Source organism: Anneissia japonica, unplaced genomic scaffold (genome assembly GCF_011630105.1).
Source record: "Anneissia japonica isolate Jap-2015-1 unplaced genomic scaffold, ASM1163010v1 scaffold288012_len1326614_cov192, whole genome shotgun sequence".
NCBI lineage: Eukaryota > Metazoa > Echinodermata > Crinoidea > Comatulida > Comatulidae > Anneissia > Anneissia japonica.
The window spans coordinates 432,377-454,640 of NW_022756612.1; the positions used below are offsets into that span (position 1 = coordinate 432,377).

Here is a 22,264-nt window from a genome sequence, read left to right on the forward strand (position 1 = left end):
TTGAAAATACTAAATACAACAGTATTCAATATACTGTGTATAGAATATTTAAGCTCTTTGCTTTCAATTGAAAATGAGAAAATATTTTCCAAGCCAATTAACAGTTTCACAAGTAATTATATAATACCTATAACTGAGTTGTTTAATCTGTCTCATTGGAATCTTAGAATTTTTAATTATATTTTTTGATCGTTTTAAATGGGCAATTAATTGATTTAATTTTTGGGGGGTTTTCCAGGCTTTTCAGTCAGACACTATACTGTATCTTTAAACAAGAATTGACAAAAAGTTTGTTAGAAATTAAAATTATGATATCTGGATTGTACGCTTTGTTTCAGTACTTTTCTATAGTTAATTAGTTTCAATAAAAACTGTATATTCTTTCAAACATATTTGTCTGTGTATATTTCAATGGATCTCCAATTAACTGCACGATATTTCAATCAATCCATCATTTTACTTTAGGGGATTTGGGGAAGTGGCATGTCTGCGGAGGTAATCAGATTTAATATATCTTTGCAACGGTGATGCTGACTTCAACCCTAACTTTAAATTATACTTTGACAATTAGATAACATATTTTATTGAAAATTGGGGTGAGAGCTGAAAACTGAGCAGCGTCGGCAGGCTTAATGCCCTTTCCAATGTACACGATATTTGCTATAGTAGGCCTAGAGCACCTTTTTAATTTTTATAATCAAAGTCGTATACATGGCAGCTTGTTCATTCTCTATTCATTTACAGTGGTCAGTGCTGATAATAATAGTAATAATAATAATAATAATAATGAGTTTTTATATAGCACAAATATATAGATGTCACAGAGAAAACAACCAAATTGCAAATGTTTTGTCATGGTTAATTATATTCTACAGTTAATTTGTTTGTAGTTAATCAAATTGACATTGTCATTCATTCAGGACATTTTTTATTTAGGTCGTTGGACCTTCTACATAACAGGATGCGATGATGACGATGGTAATGATTTATTTATTTATTCTTTTGAATGGATAGCATTTTCTGTAACGCAATACTGCTTTCCAAAATAATCCAGATTTCTTAAAGTTAAGAATAAGAACAGAAGTAAAATATTAAACACAACAAAAGAAGTATTGCCAAGGGAGAAAAGAAAAAAAAAATAAACCTAAATAATACATGGTACAATAAATGACAAAAAGTTCAAATTGCTGACAAGGAGTGATGGAGATTCTAATCATAGCTGCCATATTGCTGGTTTGAGATTCCACACTACCATGGTTGGGGCTTTGTTTAGAGCACCTGTAGATGTTTGTGCACTACCAGAATTAGAAAAGTGTCTTAATTTGAAATTTGAAACTTCCGCCACAATGAGAAAAGTTTGTGTATAATAGGCTGACATCAAGTGAGCTGCATAATGAAATAATACTTGTTTGTGCATTCAAAGTCATTTTAGAGGACACACTAAAATTCAAGCTTTGACACATGAAACTGCAATTTTCATTGTGAATCATTGGAAAAAGTAGATTTCACAAACAACTTGAGATTGGGACTGAAACCACAAGTCTCATGCCAGATGTGTGCACTTGCTACAACTAATGCAGATTAAAATAAAGTGAGTCGAACCTGGAATTAATGGGCCACTAAGTTCCCCCGGTTGCTGGTGGGGATATAGCTCCCCAGCCCCTCTGGCGCCACCACTGGTAGGACGATGCATGAACTTCATAGGCTGTTATTTTAATTTAAATTAGTATTTAAATATTTTTGTATTTAAGGAAAACCCTGCAAATCATTGGAAAAAAAATAATTGTTTTTTAATCTGTCTTACTTAAAACTTGCAAAATCATACTTTGAAATTAGCTAGTCGAAGTGTTTTAATAGATTTTATGGCTAGCAGTCTACATGAAGAATTCGTCGGGGAAGACTGTCAGAAATGCTTGCCACATACTGTCTATTACACATTTTACGATTGTTATTCAAAGTGGAGGGATATAGGCATAAGAATAGTTTCATCAGATATTTATAAAAATTAAATTTTTAAAAATTTAAAAAGGCAAACAACATCCATTATGCGATTAACAAGTAAATAAATCTGTAAATAAATTTGATATCTTATGGTAAGGAAGTCTGAAATTTTCAAATCTGTCATCAGAATTCACCTAATTTTAAAATAAGACCTTACTTTTGATGTAGACGAGGTTATAACATTTTAAGAAATATATGTAATAAAAAAATTGAGATAAGATTTGAGTATGCTATTTCATTACATTAGGAAATAAAATACCAGTTTTTCCAACTTGTTTTCAACTCATAAAACACCTTGGAAAAATCTGTTTCCAAACACCACAATAAATCAGACATGCACAAGATATATAAGTTTTAAAATATGATTTATTGCTTTAAAGATTTCATTACCATTATCTCAAAATCTAAAAATTAATTTGAAATACTACTAAAATACCTTATCCTATAAAATGTTAATTAAGAAATATTTAATTCATTATAATTCTTAAAATAAATTAATGATATGCAAATGGGTATAAACCACATGTACCCTTAAAAATGCAGAAATAACTATAACCTATAGATTTATATAATGCTGATTTAATAATAATAATAATAATAATAATAATAATAATAATAATAATAATAATAATAATAATAATAATAATAATAATAATATTTATTTGGCAAAAAGCATGTAGGAGAAAAACATCATGCATTGCCCGGATAGGGAATGGGCGAAAGCCCAAACAATATTTGCTCCCTATCCTTCATATAAAATGAAATACACAAAATCAATCAGAACTAATCAGAAACATAAAATGAAATAAAATGCTTAATTAAATTATTCTTAAAACAGGAAACATTAACAGAGTTTTAAAGTAGAGGAGGTAGTTCTTCCCAGAGCCTGGGAAAGGACACGAAAGCAGAATTAAGAAAAATATTGCTTTTGGCTTTCCAGTGAATAAGCCTACCCTCACAATGCTCACTCTTATGAACAAACTCTGATATGAACAAATAATAAAACAAATTCATGCAATAAAAATAATAATAAATGTCCATGTATGCATTAAGTGCAATGGATGCCTCTGTGCACTTCAATAACAATGCAAAAAAAGATTCATTAAAGTAATTTTAACATTGGTGATCATTCATTGAGCAAAGATATCAGGATAAGAAAATAATGAATACAGTACACTCAAAACAAAAGTGCATAGTCTATCTTAAAATGCCCAGTTAAAGTAATTGGAAACAGCATTTCCTTTGGTTTTTCTTCATCTGTTATAGCATATATGAATGTGAAAAGTAAACAACACAGTAGTCAGTGTGCAACTGATCTTTAAAAGAAGGCTTGTAAACTACAGTGTAAATTGCACTGCAATGATTACCCTTCATTGTCAGTGGCATATCTAGGGGGGTGCTCGGGGGATGCACACCCCTCTAAAAATGACTCGCACCCCCAGTCGCCCCACCAAAAAAGTCACTTAAAAGTAGTTAAAAATCACCTTAATTTGCGGGTTAGCGCCCTCAACTGAACATCGAGCCCCCTACTTCACCTTCAAGCCCTCTATCAGCACCCCCATTTCAAGACTTCTAGATACGCCACTGTTCATTGTATGTGCAGCACCACCTGACTTAACTACAAACAATCGACAGACATTTACAGACATAATGTACTGCTTCACAACCAGCCATTATCCAAAACCATTTTACTAAATTTTGAGAAATACACATTGTTGCATTATGACTATGATTCAATTATTAAATGCTTCAGAAATTGTTACAAAAATCAAAATAAACTGAAATGTAATCCAAACAATAACAATCTTAACTTTTATGAAATGTTATAAAAAAGAAATGAATAATTATAATGGTAACTGAAAATTCAAATAAGCAGTTTTTCTTATTTAATTCTTAAGTATGAAATAAAACATTAAAAAATAAATTGTATGAAATATAGTGACTTGAAAGAAACTAAATCAAAAACAGTACAGCTAACCTGAAATATACTGTTAGCTGTCTGGAAAACAGTACGCTACTTTTGTAAAATAGTTGAATACAAATCAAAATGGTGGGCAAATTCATAACATGAAAAAGAACTTGTTTAAAAAAGTCAAAAATTATCACAAAAATATTAAGAAGGAAAAATTGTTTAAATCAAATAAATATAGCACATCTGCTTTAAAATATTTAAATGACAGTATTTGTAAACTTAACAGAGTTCTATATAATTATGTATATAACATTGTGAATGATTGATTGTATTCTAACTCTAATAAATATCAACTTATATACACAATTGTAATAAAGATATCTTAACTTGTTTCCATGGGAACTCCTAAATGATTAAACATAGTGAACTAGTCATATATCATAAATTGTGAAATTCTAAATTTGAAAAAGGAATTTTAAAATGAAAGACATAAGTTTTCTTCAACAAAAATATTACACAATGAAATCAATGAGCTACTGATTAATATTCAATTATTCTTTTATAAAGTATTATACCTCACAAAGCACAATAATTCATTTTAAAGACCTTGATTTATATAATAGATTGATCATATTTCAATATATACAAATATTATTCCTCTTAAATACATCTCTATGGAAATAACCTAAACTGATTATGTTGAAAATCCTACTTAATACCTTTAATAAGTAAAAAATATTGTGAAGCAACTCAATCTTTAAAGCTTTACTCAAATGAGGATAGATGCACCAAGCGAGTACAAAAAATTCTTTTCTTATATGTAAGTGATAATACATTTAATTAATGCAATACCATACCAACTGCAGTGTGCTAGTTTAATCTATTATATGAATTATTTAACACCAGATATGTTGTCTTAAACTTGCTTCAAGTCTCTCAAATGTACAACTCTACAGCGCCACCAGCCATTCATGTATTTTTCAAATAAAGAATCAATAAAAATTAATCAACCGCCCTCAGTTGTGTGCTAACACCTCAAGTTACACACCCTTGGCACTATTTTCCTAGGCTGTAGTTCATCAATAAAAATGAGGCTTACTTTGCTCACTAATGGCGCTGTTTAGACAGTTCAGAATTAGGAAAACAACTTTGAACCTAAGTCAATGTTTCCCTCCCTACACACAACTTGGCCTGATAGTTATTTTTATACAACCATCTAAATTCCAAATTTAGGACAACATATAAATATTTTTAGTAAAACAACCAAAACAGAGAGAAAAATATTACAACCTCATTTAATTTCAAGCAGATTCTATTGGAATGTTAAATTTTATATATATTATTATTTATTATTACATTATTTATTGACCTTCAGAGAAGGTGATCCATCCAACATAGTTGATCATTTGTGACCCTCACACCATACAACAACAAAACACTGAACATACAGGCCAAATTAATGACTCAATATTGTTAATGAACAAAGTATTCAACACACTGAAACATTTATTACAGAAAAAAGTATACAAGAAAGCTACATGTACCTACAAAAAACAAATAATCAATCACGTTCAAAAATATTATAAAAACAAACAAAAATAACAATATCAATAAATTTAAATATGATAGTATATGTATGTTTCCCAATGGCCTTTTGTAAAAACACTTAGTGTGAAAAAGTATTCAGGATAAAATAATAGATATCATTATTTTAGCCATTCTTTTAAAAAATATTTGGCTATTAGTGACTAGTATATTATTAACTCAGATGTCCAATTCTGATGATAAAAACCCAAACTAAATAATGACCAAATTTATACACTTTCCCTGTTAAAGCATTAGTTGTACATTCCATTGATAAGGTAGTCTACTTTGGAGTAATGTCGTCTCTGGTAACCCTCATACCAACGCTTTCCCAGTAGGACACATACAGCACATGCAAATAAAACGCTAAAACACAGTGATGCAATTAAAGCACCTGAAAAGGAAATGAAATTAATGTTAAAATAATAGCAAATATTCTTAAAACTGCGGAAAAAATAAATATTTTTTTTGCAAAATGTAATTTTTTTACAATAATGTCCAAAACAATAGACGGATTCGGAGATATTTGTTTACAGCCAGTCACATGACTTAACTTGGGCATACATGAAAAAAAATTACAGTGCGATAGGATAGTATAGAAAAAGATAATATTATACTTACGAAAACAACAAGGTGAGAAATAAATGGCTAGGAAAGGCAAAACAATTGTTCAAAATAGTGTTTATTGACTTATCCTAGCATTCTCCTAGGATTGTATGCTTTGAAATTTAAGTGATCCTTCTTAAACCTTAGCTAGCCCTACCATCGCAGCGTAGTTCGCAGGTCGAGGACAATCATGCATACCTAACCATGCTGTGGATGTGCAGGGGCCTAGGCCTAACATTTGTCGAAAAATCTCCCAAGTTTGCGACCAGTTTCTTTTACAGCATTATCAAACTATTAAGGCAAAATTCCCAAGTTTAATTTCCAATCAATTTGGTATAGTTTACTGGGAATTATGAAAATCTTTACAGTAGTAACAAGGTACGGCCGCAATAGCAATCTCCATGTAAAACACAGCTGTGCCAGTCGATTGTTTATATCCAACATGCGATGCCCATCGCCGAATCAGTCTATTATGATCATGTTTAAATAATACCAGTGGAGGTGTTTCCTAACACCGAAGTCCTATCATGTGACCTAGTGTTTTCATGAATCTTGATACTTTAAAGGTAAGACTAAATGTATAAATAATAATAAAATGCATAAATAAACAAAACTAATAAATAGTTATTTAAGTTTGATGCTGCCTGTCATACACAATAAGAAGAAGCATAAATGTGATTTCCATGCTTCTAGAGACCAGAAAATATCAACATCAACATAAATTTCATTAGGGCTGTGGTCATCACTTCAAATGCCAGTGAATGATTATATGCAGCCACATCGGGGTGGGGCCAGCTTTTCCCTGACAGCTGATCCATGGTTTCCTGACAGTCCATACCCACCATGTTTCATTTCCCCCCGACAGATTTTACAGTCGACCCCCAGCAGATGGGCCAGGCTTCTTCGATGGCTGCTGTCAGTTATTCATCATCATCAGTAAAAATGCCTCCTGTGGTGAGACATTACACTTTCCACCAATTTTCACTAAAATTATGCCATATACTTGTGCTGTGAAATATCTTGTTAATCATATGAAATAGGACCTACATGTACAGATTTGTTAGTTTTATCAGCCAATAGAGGTCAAACAAATACATAATTGAAACTATGTTAAAAAATTATTTATTGTAGCTCTTTGCAAGTGCCTTGTTAGTTAATCATTAACAACAATTAGAAATAAAGTGTTCCATATTGGAAGAATAGTTTGTTGTGACATATAGTATATGTGTTTCCTGAATAAGAAATTGCGAAGTATATGTTCAAAGTCAAATCTGTATACTCACCATTAGAAGAAAGTTTGTTGTAAGTTGATGTCGCATCATGCTTCGTTAAAGGGTTTGCTGTAGCATTCACAGGCTGTAGGCAAACACATTTGTAATATTTTTAATTAAAAATCACTGACTTGCAAAAGACAGGATTATTTTTAGCTGATATTTTGTCTCATTGCCATATGCAAACATTTATCAATGGAGAGAAGGGTTTTACATGAATCAATAAGCACAAAAAAAACCCCCAAGGTCTTCTATCGGAAATTTTGATCAAATTGAGTTAAACATTTTACCTAAATCATCCTTGGTAGGATGTGCTGCCCTATTTATTATGATTAAATAACCTAATACAGAATTAATGTTGAATTTAACAAGGTAGTGTATTGAGTGACATTGGCTCCTGGCAAGCAATCTATCAATTTTGCTTCTCTTCAGTTGCTTTGACATCCAGGAATGAGTAAACTTGCATAAACAGAAACAGCGTATATATTATTAATACATTTTATTATTAATAATATGTATTAGTTTTATTTGAATTTTAAAATTTGTTTATACTTGTTCTTACTTAATGTAATTTATATATGGTTCTGTTAAAGGTGTTCTTTTTTTTTATGTGGTTAACACATAAGCTTATAGCTATTTCCTTTTCAAAAATGTTCCTTACATTTAATATAATCAGCTTACTATGACAGTTACCCTCTTAAGATATTGTGAAATTAATTACTCAATGGATTTTTTAGCTGTAAAAACAACATAGCAAAATTAAAAGTAGTAAACAGGACATAGGTTTACACTGCCCATAAAAGTAAACATGTATAATACCTCTTGCATAATAGTTGTATCTCCTGTGTCCATTATCATTTCTGTCACATCAACATAAATACGTGTTGTCGTATGTGACTCTGTTGCTGTACCATCAACTACTTGGTTGCCTTCTGTTGTTGATGTCTTTGTAGTGGTATGTTGTTGTTGAGTTGTTGGCTCTGTCAGCAACTCTGTTGTTGTTGGGATATAGCTTGTTGTTGTGATGTCCGGTGCATCAGTTGTCTGCTGAACATCATTTTTTAATGTTGTCCATATACCTGTATCTATGGTGACACAGTTTGGAAATGTAGAGGGAAAGAAATGGTATCATTATGAATTTTAATTAAGTTTCAGGGTAATGGTCTTGTCAATTAAAGGTTGGGGAAACTAAAAGTTCTATCATTGGAAGAATAGCAAAGATGGTTAAATAAAATGTAATCTGATATATAAGTGGACTGAACCAAAGATTATGAGATTAAAAAAGTCAAAATCTACTTAAATTATATATTGTGTCATACTAAATGGAAAGCCCAGTACATACACATGTACAAATATAGAAATAATATAGTAGCTTACAATTTTGCACATTTCAAGAGAATTGCATAACATAATTATAAAGTAACAATTAAGTGAAATAAATTTCTATCTGCATATCATTTAAACAAAGTTTAGCATGCAGCATAAAGCATCTTGTAGTATGTGAACAAAAAATACAGATGGAGTATGATTAGAAGAGGAAGAGTAGATTTAAAATCATTCAGGCCAAATTACAATGACTGACAGAGTAAATTATCAGTAAGCTAACAATTATTCAGAAGTTTAACTTTATTTTAGTAAATTCTAAAATTTTTCTTTTATATTTGATAATTGAGGTATTTCGTTATTTTTTTTAAATGATAAATTCCTTTTTCCCAACACAGCATACAGTAGGCACATGGTCAGGTTAAGCCATTGCAGAGTGACACTCAAAACTCTTCTCTATTCTCATCTATATATGTAGGATCAATTATAACAGCATAAAAGGTAAAGATAAGTGAAAATAGGTTTTCAAAAATGCATTCCATGATTTACCACCACAATGCAGAGAAACTGTAAAGGTTGGTAGAGTTTTAGTGGACAGGAATAGTAATAATACAAGGGATGGGATAGAACTGAATGCACTGAAAAAAAAAAAAAGAAATATGACAAATACATTTTAAATTAAATAGTATTTAGTTGAACTGAAAAATGATGAATAGCAATGATGCATGCAACAAACATTCCTAACATGAGGATGCAAAGAATGTGCAGAAAGCAGAACAAATTGCACTAAGTCTATTAAATATACCTGTTACATTGACTGAAGAGCTTTCACCTGCTATTGGTGTATTTACCATGGAAGAACTCACACCAGTATTATTTAAAGAAATAGAAGGAAAGTTTAAAGTGGGAGTCGGAGAAGATTCAGCGGGAACAGAATTTGAAGAGGTTTCTGAAAGAGACAAGGTGGTGTTAGATGATGAAGAATGTGTTTGTTCAATTAGTGAAGATGTTGTTGATGATGAGGTTTGTGCCAATGATGTTGCTGTACTGTTATCTTCAACTGTCTCAGATGTTGGTGAATGGGGTAAGGATTCTGGGGTAAGGTCAGAGGAAATGGGTGTGGAATGGAGTTGATCAGAGGTCGAAGGTTCACTGACTGGTGTTGTTGCAACTGCTTCATTTTCTTCATCAAACCACCAGTTTGGCCAAGTTACTGTGTCATATTCCTCCTCTAATCAATGTTGCAAAAACGATTAAATAATATCATTAAATAGAATGCAGTGTTTAAATAGTAATGCACTAGAAGTCACCATTCAGGATACAAAAAATACACTGAGGAAGGTGGTTAACAAAGTAAATCATTTATTTAAAAAAAAGATAATATGAAAGATTTCTATTATATTGTGGTGTTTTCTGCCTGGGAGAAAATTATAGGAAAGAGTATGTTTTATACTCTTTTGAAAATAATGGAAAACATGAATGAGTTTTTTAGGATAACTATACTATTTTAACCACCCTCACCCCAATTGTGTTTGTTATTAAATTCATATAGAAAACGTTTTGTGATAAAGAACAATTACATAGATTTGGGGAAGGTGGTTTGGCGCAGGTTGAACATAACTAATGTCATACTGTACCTAAATTTTTTCCAGAGCATATCAGGCTTGCCAACCCAAAACCAGCATACTGTCACTAATTGTTAAACTGACTAATTAGTATAGAATGTGGCTCTATTGTATACTTTAGTACAGAGAAACTGTAATACTTTTACTCATGACTTTGGCAACCTTAAGTCGATTCTAGTAAATGACCCATCACTTTAAAGCTTAAGTGGAAAATAAGTATTTTCATTTGTTGGTCACTGGTGTTGGTTTTGGAATGGCAAACCTCATATTATAAAAAAAAATGAACATAGTACTTTATTAGTAAAAATCACACCACAGAATTATTAAATATTTTCTATAGATAAAAAAAAAATGCACATATTTTGCTACACATCATCATCTGTTAATGATAGCTTACAAATAATTTTGGTGGGATTACATGCCTATATGATTCCAAAATACTGTATACATTAAAAATAATATCTCATCTCTCAAATCAAATGTTGTTGTCTCAGACATTTTTGGAAAATTCAATCCATAAGTTTAATGTAAAACAGGTTTAACATGTTTGGCTGCGTTTCATGTTTTACATGCTGAATATAATTCACATATTGTTAGTTCTATTTATTTATGTTGTATTTATTCTTATAATGTCATATACAATGGCATGGACACCATAGCTGTAGATTATAGGAGGGAGCGCTAGGAATACTCGGCTAATTGATTGATTAATAGATCTTTTTTGTATCAGCGGTAGTTAGGGCCAACACACTCTACTGCCTCTATTATACTGCCCTCATCGGAGCTTTCAAGATTTACGAGAACTTGTTTCTACCATATTATCTTGGAGATATGTCACACAAAAATGTTTGTTTAAATTTAAGAAGTGAACAGTGAGATAAAACAGAACATCTGTCGAACACAACTACAAATATTGACATCCAATTGAACATACATTCAGAGCCAACATGGAGAAATCAGTCATGTGTGACAGAAATAATTCTGCTATTGATCGGGCATGCTTCAGGATCAGATGTCTCAGCTCACCAGGGTGTCGCATGTACGCAAATCTAAATGGTTTTTATCTAAAAATTAAGATGGCAACCTCTTGTGTAAAGATATGCTCAAAATATTTCTGTGTATGTTTTTTAATTTTTAATATTGTAATATTATTCCTGATGATAACATAATTAATGTCGAAATATTGAATCCCGAAACGATGGCGTGCATTTCGATACTTGGAGTATGTATTATATTATCTTATCTGAGATTAATCAGTGGACCTTTCGGTAATATTATGGTTCTCTTATTTTCAATAATGTGATTTATAAAGTTCATTGCTTAAAAAACTACCAAGAAAAACATAGTAAAGAAGCGAGTAAAATTTATTTGCATGCTTGGAAGATGTAAAGTGAATATTGTATTGTGAGGCACTGTATTTGACTATTGAAAGCAATAAATATATAAACTTAGATGTAAACTGAATACTCGTCATACAGGGTGCACTGAGGTCTCCAAGCAAAAGTATACTTGTTAAAAACAGATACACCTAGACGATAATGTACAAATATGTATGTTTGTTGCCGTCAGTACAGAAGGTGGCCTTGTGGGGAGGGGACCTCTGAACATATACCAACCCATGCAATTGTATTGTTTCCTTATTGTTCTATTATTATTCTGTAATTTTAGTATTCTCATTTAGGGACCACAGTGGAAATAAGTTGCTTTTTTACTTTCTGTGTTTTTATCCTTGAATGTTTTTACTTCAGAATGAATAAATAAAAAAAATTTTAAAAAAAGCAGATGAAAAAACTTGCACTTGGCACAGGCAATACAAAAATTATCCTATCATAAGTGACAAATTTATTCATTCACTGATATTTTCCCGTCAATTTATTATGGACACACCATTTGGATGATTTACTTGACACAATTTGAATAAAAAGTATGCTTACATACTAAGCTTGTTTTGGCATACATACAATCAATCTTTTCATATTGAAGCATAGGACAATTCCTGTCACGGTCAACCCAGTCCTACTAGATAGGCTAGTTAGTCTACCTGACAGTAAACTTGCTGTAAGTTTAATTTTGTTGAATTTCTATTTGTCAAATACTTTTGGAGAACCTGAACTTCTGAGGACAATTCTAAGCCGTCAAGATGTCTGGAATATCAGTTTTGGGGGCTAATTTTTTATGGCTACAGGAAGTGAATCTAACTAACCATGGAATGCTGCTTACTTGGGATTTACTTGGGTACCAACCATATATGTTAAATATGGTCAGTATTCATGCTGATATGCCTAGTTAAAGCGACTGACAGGCATGAGAATTGTTCTAACCTATTTCCTAAAATATATGTGTGGCATGTTCCAAATATTAGTGGCAAATAATCTAGAATCTAGATGGACAGAATACATTGTTTGCCAAAAACTGGAAAAAATGCATTTTTCTTTCTGGCAGATACAATAGAATATGCTATAATAATATAATATAATAATCTAATTGTCATGTCCACATGTGGGATATCTTTAGAAACAACTGACGAAGCTATTTGACTCAGCCTATAAGCACACAGTGAGGGATTGAATACCCGACCTAGTCCAAGTAGTGTACATCCCAATTATATGATTTCTCTTAACCTACATTTTACTTACAATTTGCAGATAAACACATCTGGACCAGTGCTGAACACAACAGATGGTTTCTAATTGTATTTCAAACTTATCACAATATTCCCAAAAACTAATGATTACATTTATTTGAAAATATTTCCACCTGTTTCTAAAGGGTCTCCTTTTGATGCTTTTCTTTTAATGTTTGTTTTCTAAATTCCTTTGAATTTCTTCAAAGTTGGTTTAATCATGGAGAAAATATATTCTACAATAACAAAATACATAAGTAATAATACAGGTCTTATTTACAAATTATGATATGATATGATTCATACCATTTGCATGTTTTCACTGCTTTATTATCAATTGTCTCACGGAAGCCAGTGCCGATAGGTATCACTATGTGCAGCAAAAAGAAATTAGGTGTGTTAAAAAATCTCAACTCAGGACCCCGGCATTCAGATTATTGCATTGTTTGTATATATGTATCACTATTGTATATTGTACTTTGTTTTTTTTGCAAATAAAAAAGATGAAGAATAACAATGTTGCATCTAAATTATTGATAACAGAAAATATTTACCTTTTTCACTGATATCTGATGCTTCATTATCTGAAAGTAAAATCAAGAAAACATGTAAGGTGTTACTGATTGAATTATAAAACTGTATAATTCCAATTGCTCTAAATTAGGAATTATAGTTTATTCTTGTTTTATAAATTAAGTAAGTTCCCTACTCTTTTCCAGAGAGTGTACATGCACAGGACCAATAGTTTAACTAAACTGCTCATCTGACAGACGGTGTGCTATGTGATAAATGTCTCCCAGTCCTGCAGCAGACACACAAGTGATTAGAATTAAATCAGGGACAAAGTTTTTCAAGAGGATCTCCACAATTTAGAATACAAAATAATCAAATTCTATCAATCTGCATTAGTGTCTGTAAAATTGGCTGGACTGTAGGGTGTTACTGTTCATTAATTGTAAAGCTCAGACTACAGTCTATTCAAAATTTCAAGCCTGTTGCCTCACAAAGCCCAGATTGGATCAATAGAGCAAGTTTCTCTATAATAATTTTTCTAATTTATGCCCAAAAGACATAAAACAAAATAATGTTTACTTTTTAGTGAAATATAACTACATAGAAACTTACAAAGACGAATGATGATTTTAAAAGTGTTAAAAAGATGAGCTGATCTCATCAAAATAACATGGAATTATTTATTATAGTAATATTTTGAAAATACCAACCACTATCAAAGGTACAGTAATTGTGTGGTGTGTTGATTACGTACTTTGTTATTATTTTATCGGATTGGTTAGACATCTAAACTAACTTCTCCTTGGTTAGACCAGACATACCTATATTAAGTGGATACTGTAGATGATCTAGCCATGCTAAGTTTAGTCAAAATTTCTTTGTGATCATAACATTATCTTTGGTCTTTATGACAAACTCTTGGCTTAACAAGGAAGATTGCTAAAATTACTATCTTGTGAGCACATAGTGGAATAACTGGGTAATACTATTAGTCAGTCAAGATTTGAAAAAGGATGATAGGTGTTCAATTCTAAATTAGTTTGGCCAACAGAGTGTCATTTTAATTTCATGCTTGGGTCTACTGTAGACTGCATCACAAACATTTTTAGACAGCCTCATTGCCTTTTGTCTTTGTTACTTTGTGCTTTTTTGTGTCCCTCAGCACGGGATTACAAAAAAAAAAAAAAAATGTAATCATATATATCAAATTTTGTCTAAATAAAACAATAAACATGAAGTGTTGCAAAACAGGGCAGCTAAAATAATTTAGTAAGAAAATATGACTCAAGTTCACAAGCCCTGCCGAACTTAAACTGGAATAAACTTGAAGACCAACTGTATCGAAATGAGGCTATTACATTTTTAAAGATATTCCATAATCAAGCACCACCATACTTAAACACATTATTTACCCCTAAGGAAGAAGAATACCATACAAGATCAAATGAAATCTTGTGTTTGAAAAAACCCAAAACAGAGTCACAAAAAATGAAGTTTTTTGTATTGTGGTGCCAAATTATGGAATAGTCTTGAATGTGCAGAAAATGCAACAAATGTTTATTCATTTAAATAGTCATTACCCAGTGGTGTAAGTTTTTGAAGTTGTTTATATTTACTAGTATAAAATTGTTTAGTTTTAATTGTATTAATCTTAGTATTCTATTATAAATATCACAGCTTTGTAGAAGAAAACCTTCGGGTGATACAAGTTTTCTGTGTTTAAACAAAGCCTTTATTATTATTATTATGAACTTTTTACCTAGAGAGACTGTTGATATGGAGAAATTGCTGAGAGTTGTAAAAGTACAGACATCATATGGAAAACATCGAATGAAGTAACAGTTTTCTGTTGCATTTGTGGAATGGAAGAGCGCTACAGTACAACCTGAAATAATGAAGAATCAAGAAAGCTATGCAGATTATAGAATACTACAAACATCAATTGCAGAAACAAATTTGGCTGATGACAGAATTATAAATTATCATCATAGATTTTAATCATTATATTTCTTGTAGGGATAGCAAAATGAGAAAAACAATCAGTTAAGTTTTGCAACTTTAATAATTATGAATGAAAACATAATGGAAATGTTAAAGCCCCATTCCCAGCAAAATTTCACAAAAAAACAGAAGTTTTTCAGAAAAAATATATGCATTACACTAATCATTATTAACCATGGAAAAATATTGGCATAAATTTTAGTTTTACGCAAAAGGATACAAAAAAAAAGAGAAATAGAGACTTTCTCATAGGAGAATACCACTTTCTCGAGAACTTCTTCGTTGAAAAAAAAAAACAAAACCAATTGCTTGGGACAAAAATGTTCCCAACAACTTTTTCAAGTTATAATGAATAAAGGTGAGAAATCTGTGAAATCCTTTGATGGATTTATGAAGGGATTGTTGTTCTTTAAAAAGAAAACTACAAAAAAAATAAATAAATAAATAAATAAATAAAAAAATAAATAAATAAAAAAAATAAATATATAAACAAAAATTGATAAAAAATAAAATTTAAAAAAATGAATTAAAAAAAAAGGGTAAAAAGGCTAAAATTTTGCATGAAATTGGAAAAACACATAATCATTATACCTGTTTGAGTTGAACCAAAGGTGTACTATTGTACAAGTACTATCACTTGAACATATTTTTGATTTTTTATATCTATTCCCATGTTTCGTAGTGAATAAATTAAATTCAAATAAAATAATATCTACCAGTTGAGGTGAACCTAGAGTTGTACTAACACAGTTTTAATGGCCCCTCTAGGTTCTGTAGACAGTTTTTTGATACTTGATAGTTTTTTGTAGACAGTATGTGTGATACTTGAGGGGTTAGAATTCTCTTCGGCCAACAAGTATGTGGCAAAAATATAATAATTACAATACTACATAGCTAATTAATGAAAGTATATGTCTGCTTTTGATGAGTATCATATTATTAAGAGTAACAGCTTTATAGGTTTCGGAACTGATAAGGGAGATGTAACATGTATTGATATGGTTGGATGTGATTCTCTTTCTTCTCCCCTTCCCACTCCGATTTTAGCTCTAACTAGTTGGATTTAACTAGTAAGATCCACACATAGTTGGATAGAAGGGGATGGTGGATAGTTGATAGGAGAGTTACATTTCAAAAAGAAAAAAAAAATAAATAAATAAACATGTACTAAATGATCAACACATAAGGAGTTAAAATTTTCTGAGGTGAACAATTATTTGGTTCGAATATAATAATTACTATTTTACACAGTAGGTTAATGAAAATATGTTAGGTGTTGATGAGTACTATATTATTACGAATAACAGGTTTACAGAGTTTTGGAACTGATAAAGGTGATAACATGTACTGATAATGTTGGCAGTGATATTCTCTCTTCTCCTCTTCCCACACTCCCCCCCCCTACCTTGTTTGATCTGGAAAAAAAATATGTACTAAGAGAAAGCATTGAGAATATACAGGGAGGGGGAGGGAGAATTAATTTTGAAAAATGAGTTTAGTACTTTAATAGTATCTGCCAAATTAATACATGTCTCTCAAATCCTTATTGGTTTTTTCACCATCCTGTTTCACTTTGTATGTATCTCTTTTTTTTTTTTTCCCCTCCCTCTCTTCCTCCTCCTCGACAGATGTGATGTCAGTTGAAATAATGTACAGTGTAAGAACCATGAGTCCCCGTGAAAGCGGACAAAAAAAAAATTATAAAAAAAAAAAAAAAAAAAAAAATAACATGAAAGAAAATTTTTGTGGAGGAGGAGGAGGAGTGGGAAGGTTTTTTTTAATACGGATGATTCTTGATTGATTTGTGCTTCAGATGGTTGAGGACATCTCCTTAATATCCATAAGTTTTTTTATTTGTTGAAACAGTTACATAGCAGAAAATAAAATTATAAAAATATATAAGTATGCTGCTGATGAAAATAGTATAAAGGGTAACAGTATTACAGGCTAGAGAAACTGATGAGGGAGATGTTACATGCATGTATTGATATGGTCGGCATTGATTCCCTTTATTCTCCCCTCCCACTTCCTGTTTGATCTGGAATTGGTTTGATTTAACAATGCAAGATACACCCATATCTGCATACAGTGTAGATGAGGAGACAGGGGATAGTTGATAGGGTCACTCTCCCAAATAAAATGATCATATAAAATAAATAAAAAACAAAAAAACAAAAAAACAAAAAAAACCCCCCAAAAACAGAAAAAATAGGAAGGAGGAGGGAGAAGTTAATTTTAAAAAGAGAATTTTAGCAGTATTTATCCAATTTTCGCATCCATTTAAATACAAATCTTTACTGGTGTTGGTCGGTTTGAGTTTCAGGGGGTGGAGGGTATCACTCCAAATGCTTTTTTGTATTTTTTGTCTTTGTTTAGATCATTGTTTTTTCTTTGATTGTCATGTAAATATATACTTTGGAAATTCTGAAAAAAAAAAAAAAAAAAAATTCTTTATTAACTAGGCAAATTCAGAGGTTGTAGATCGCATCCACTGGAATGCTCTCACTTTTGTGTATAATTTATTAAGTCAATAAAGTGTGCTCTCTCTAATGAGATTAGTTTTTGTACTTCGCATCTCACACACTGCTGTCGATCGAGTTGGCCTGAGATATGTTTGTTTAAATGTCAAAATCCTGGTCAGAATCCTTTTTTTTACCAAATTTCAAATAATTCCAATGAAATACAGTGCTATATTTCACAAGTGTCATTGTCAATACTAGCAATGGAAAATATCATGTAGGCCATTTTTACGTCTGAAAACAGAACCTAAATCGAGGTAAGGATAGGCCTAGCCTACCTGTAGCAGTGTTGGATACAGTAGGCTAATGTTTCCAGCGCCTACACACACAAAATCAAACATAAGAATTTTTTGTGTGGAACACAATAAAAAAAATCAAATTTCAGTCTTATTCTACACTTTTTTTCATGTTTAGGGATTTATAAATTCAGTTAAACTAGCAATTTCGTATTATTTTAAAAATATTTATAATATATAAAAATCTGATTTTTCTTAAACTCTAATTTTGCCAAGAATGGGGATTTAATAGCAGATGTGAATATTAATTGAGAACACTACCAACAATAAAAAAAAATGAACGGAAATTTCAATGAAACAAGGTACAGTATTTATAAAATGTGAAGATACAAAATATGTTGGAAGATTAGATTATTTAGCTAGGCAAATATTATGGTTATCTGTGATATACAATCAACAATTGATAAAAATATTGATACATTATTAATATGAAAGCCACTAGAGTAGATGTTATTCTAAGCTAGGCTCAAGAGCTACAGGTATTTTTGATACAATAATGAGGCTTCATTTAAAGTGAAAAGGAGCTTGGATAATTTTGCATAATACATAAATGATGTGACTAATTAATACAGCCAAACCAAAAAACCAGCTCAGGTAAGCATGCACAAGTAATGAAAATTAAAGAAGTTTACTGATTTTATATAATTTGAGAACTGGTTTAGCATACTCAGTAATACACAATATCCCATTTTTGAAATTACGAATCTTGTGTGCATTATTTTATTTTTTCTTTTGACTGGATACATTTTCAATACAAAAGTACTGGTCTACCAAATGGTCAAGTTATTTTTAACACAGTTAAGAAGGGTATTGCTAAACCCTGTAAACCTCCAAAAACACTATGCAAACCCCATCCAAACCCTGTGATAGTGATTGAATCATGTAGTATTGGACTCAACTTGGTATCTTAGTAAATAAAAATATAATTTTATGTTCATAACAGCCTATTTTTGGGGTAAAATCTTGATTTTGATTTTTTGTTAAAAATACCTAAAAAACAGGGCAAACCCCCAAAAGCACAATGCAAATCCCATCCAAACCTTGTGATAGTGATTGAATCATGTAGTATAGCACTTACTTGGTATCTCAGTAAAAAAATCATAATGTTACGTTCGTAACAACCTACTTTGGGGGTAAAAATGCCATTTTTTGTATAAAAATACTGCAATTTTTTAAATACAAAAAATGGCCTTTTTATCCCAAAAATAGTTTGTGAGCATAAAATTGATTTTTTTTTATTAAGATACCAAGTTAAGTCCTATACTGTGTGATTCAATCTCTGTCACAGGGTTTGGATGGGGTTTGCACTGTTTTTTGGGGGGTTTGCAGGGTTTAGCAATGTTTTTATACAAAAAATTGCCTTTTTACCCCAAAAATAGGTTGTGACGAACATAAAATTATGATTTTTATTTTTATTGACATACAAAGTTGAGTCCTATACTATGCGAGTCAATCACTATCACAGGGTTTGGATGGAATTTGCACTGTGCTTTTGGGGGTTTGCGGGGTTTAGCAATGCATCAAAGCCAATCAAAAACAGATGAATAATGCCAAGATAACGAGGATTCATCATAGCCAATCAAGAACAAGATGCATATTACATAGATAATGAGGATGTACCTTAGCCAATCACAGAAAATATGCTAATTATGCATAATAAATCAATGAGGCTATATAATATATCAGCCAATTATACAAAAAAAGAGCTCAGGCAATCATATATAATGCAGGGATAAACACATGTTCACCAAATTATAATTTGAATTCAAATAAAAAACAAAATACGAACCATTATGTTGACAGCAATTTTCTTGACAGTTATCCAAATTATCTGTACTGACCGCCCCTAAAAGTTTTGCCCCCTTTCGTTTTGATTCTTTAAATTTAATTACAACATCTGTCTGTTGGTCATATGTACACACATTACTCACATGTTGACGTTTTGAGTTGGCAAAATTAAACTCAGCACAAATAAAAAGTGTCATCAACAAAAGACAGACTTTTTTCACCATCTTTGAACCTGAAAAATATTAAGTAGGAGTATATTATCAACAGGTCTCCAATTCAATTTGTCATCTGCTACCTAAAAATCTCACAAAATACGGCACAGTAAAAAATGCCAAGTTAAAAAAAAACAAACTTGTTTAGCATAACAAAACTTAAAAGAATAAGAATCGGGAGCTTTTTTTTGCTGGTTTTTAGTATTTGTCTTTTTTCAATACAGACTGTATGTTACCAACTCGTTTTGCATTTTGGTTACATTTAGAATACAATCAAAACGATAGAAGGAGGTGTATATGCACCGTAAACATTATAGTAATTCAATGCAGCCAAACTTGACATCAAACTTGTCTTCTTCTTGTCTCATCTTCTTTACTTTATAGTTGAGCCTGCCTCCCCACTCAAACTTTATTTCCTAGTTACTTTATAGATTAGATACGTTACTGACCAAAGAACAGTAGCTGCAGGTCTTTGTACAATCCACGGCGGTGAATAGAGCAATTGACAAACTATTTTAGATAGTGGGTTAAAATTTGGCAAACTGGTTTTCATAAATTTGGGCCGGTAAAATGGCATTCAGTAAAATGCGTTTAGTCAAAGTGGACTCGACAATCTGGGACATGGCAAACTGGGTTTCAGCATACTGTCAGATACTGCCTAGGCTGCTATGGATGGAAAGGAAGCCTTTAGTATACAGGTACGTCTATGTGGCGTAGGCCCTAGTTGTATGGTCCGGCAAGTGGCTGACTAGTGCCTTAGTCAGGGTTCCAGAATAAAATCCCTGGTACAGTACTAAGCCAAACCTACCTAGACAGGGTGTAGGACCATTTTGCCTGTGAACAAGTTTGGCTGCGATGTATGGCCTGACCAATATTTTGCTGAGAGAAATATACTAAAATAAGTTTTTATAAAAAATGAAATGTAAAAATTTCCCCTAATTTTTACTTATTATTATTGAGTGTGCTGTGTTAAAACGCTAATAGATAATAATTGTGCACATTAAAACAGCCAAGTTGAGCTGTTGATAGCAGTATAGATATCGGGGTGGGGGGGAAAGAGTGGGCCTCAACCAGTCTGTATAGTAAGACCTACGCGGGAAATATATCCCCCTCGCAAAAATCCGTTGGCTCATTTCTGAAAGTAAGGGCCGTCTTCTGCGCAGATTTAAAAATAAAATTAGGCTTTCACCAAATCTTAATACGCTGTGGTTACTGATAGAAAGTCTGACATGCTACTGCGCATGTGCAATGAAATGAAAGATCATTGATATTTTCCAAGTCAAAAACGTCGTGATTGAGGGTTTGAAATGAAACTGAAACACAAAGTTACTTCTATTTAGTAAAAACTGAATCATAATTGTTGTAATGTAATTAAACAGTGGAAGCCTTCTATTTTTAAACTGTTGGGCCTACATTGTAGTACTAGTAATAGTTAGTAGTAGTGGAGATCGTAAAATATCTCAGTAGTGTCTTGAGTGAGCTTGGAAGATGAAGTGCTAGGCCACCAGTTACCAGCGACGACACATTAAAACACTCATGGTTTGAAATTAGGCATAATTGTCTTGTGGGCCGATTGCCTAGGCAAAATCATTTCAGTCCATGCTATGGCTGTCGTTTGTATTTGTTGGTGTTTGATACCGAAATAAATAAATAAAATTAATAAATATATGATCATTTTAATTACAATTCATAATTCCACCATGAAAACCACTAGATGCACGGCAGTCGTTGCACATTGAATATTCCTCGAATCACTTAAGCAACCGTCTTCGATACGATAAACTAATGAATAACCAAAGGATCCACTGCAGATTACTCACAAATAGAAATGAGTATGGTGAATCTGAAAAAATTACAAACGTGAGGCCATATACATAATGAAAACCTTGAGACATCTGCTCACTGAACCGTTCACAGCACACCTTATCACAGTAAATGAATCAAAACCGGACCCCTTTTTCTCACAAAATCGACTCTATAATTTGAATGG

General features: G+C 31.6%; 1 protein-coding gene across 2 annotated transcripts; it reads right to left on the minus strand.

The window, feature by feature from the left end:
* Positions 1 to 2,753: 2,753 nt before the first annotated feature.
* On the minus strand, positions 2,754 to 20,291 carry LOC117124274 (uncharacterized protein C11orf24 homolog). Of its 2 annotated transcripts, none has more exons than XM_033270440.1 (7): positions 20,064 to 20,291; positions 15,218 to 15,343; positions 13,500 to 13,529; positions 9,503 to 9,646; positions 8,194 to 8,459; positions 7,387 to 7,459; positions 2,754 to 5,891 (listed from the first exon to the last, which is right to left on the minus strand). In XM_033270440.1, exons 1-7 carry the CDS (start codon positions 20,284 to 20,286, stop codon positions 5,752 to 5,754), a joined length of 1,002 nt encoding a protein of 333 aa, XP_033126331.1. In that variant the 5' UTR covers positions 20,287 to 20,291; the 3' UTR covers positions 2,754 to 5,751. The 2 variants fall into 2 exon arrangements, with proteins under 2 accessions (XP_033126331.1, XP_033126330.1); XM_033270439.1 differs by having other exon boundaries at positions 9,503 to 9,928.
* Positions 20,292 to 22,264: the final 1,973 nt, after the last annotated feature.

What these genes read in the sequence shown, in the direction of transcription:
- LOC117124274 (XM_033270439.1), bottom strand. Translation starts at nt 20,286, where the DNA reads ATGGTGAAAAAAGTCTGTCTTTTGTTGATGACACTTTTTATTTGTGCT. An exon ending in AAATTGCTGTCAACATAATG is followed by an intron (nt 15,344 to 20,063) that starts GTTCGTATTTTG and finishes TCATTATTTCAG; the next exon opens with GTTGTACTGTAGCGCTCTTC. An exon ending in CTCTTCAGTCAATGTAACAG is followed by an intron (nt 8,460 to 9,502) that starts GTATATTTAATA and finishes GTGTCACCATAG; the next exon opens with ATACAGGTATATGGACAACA.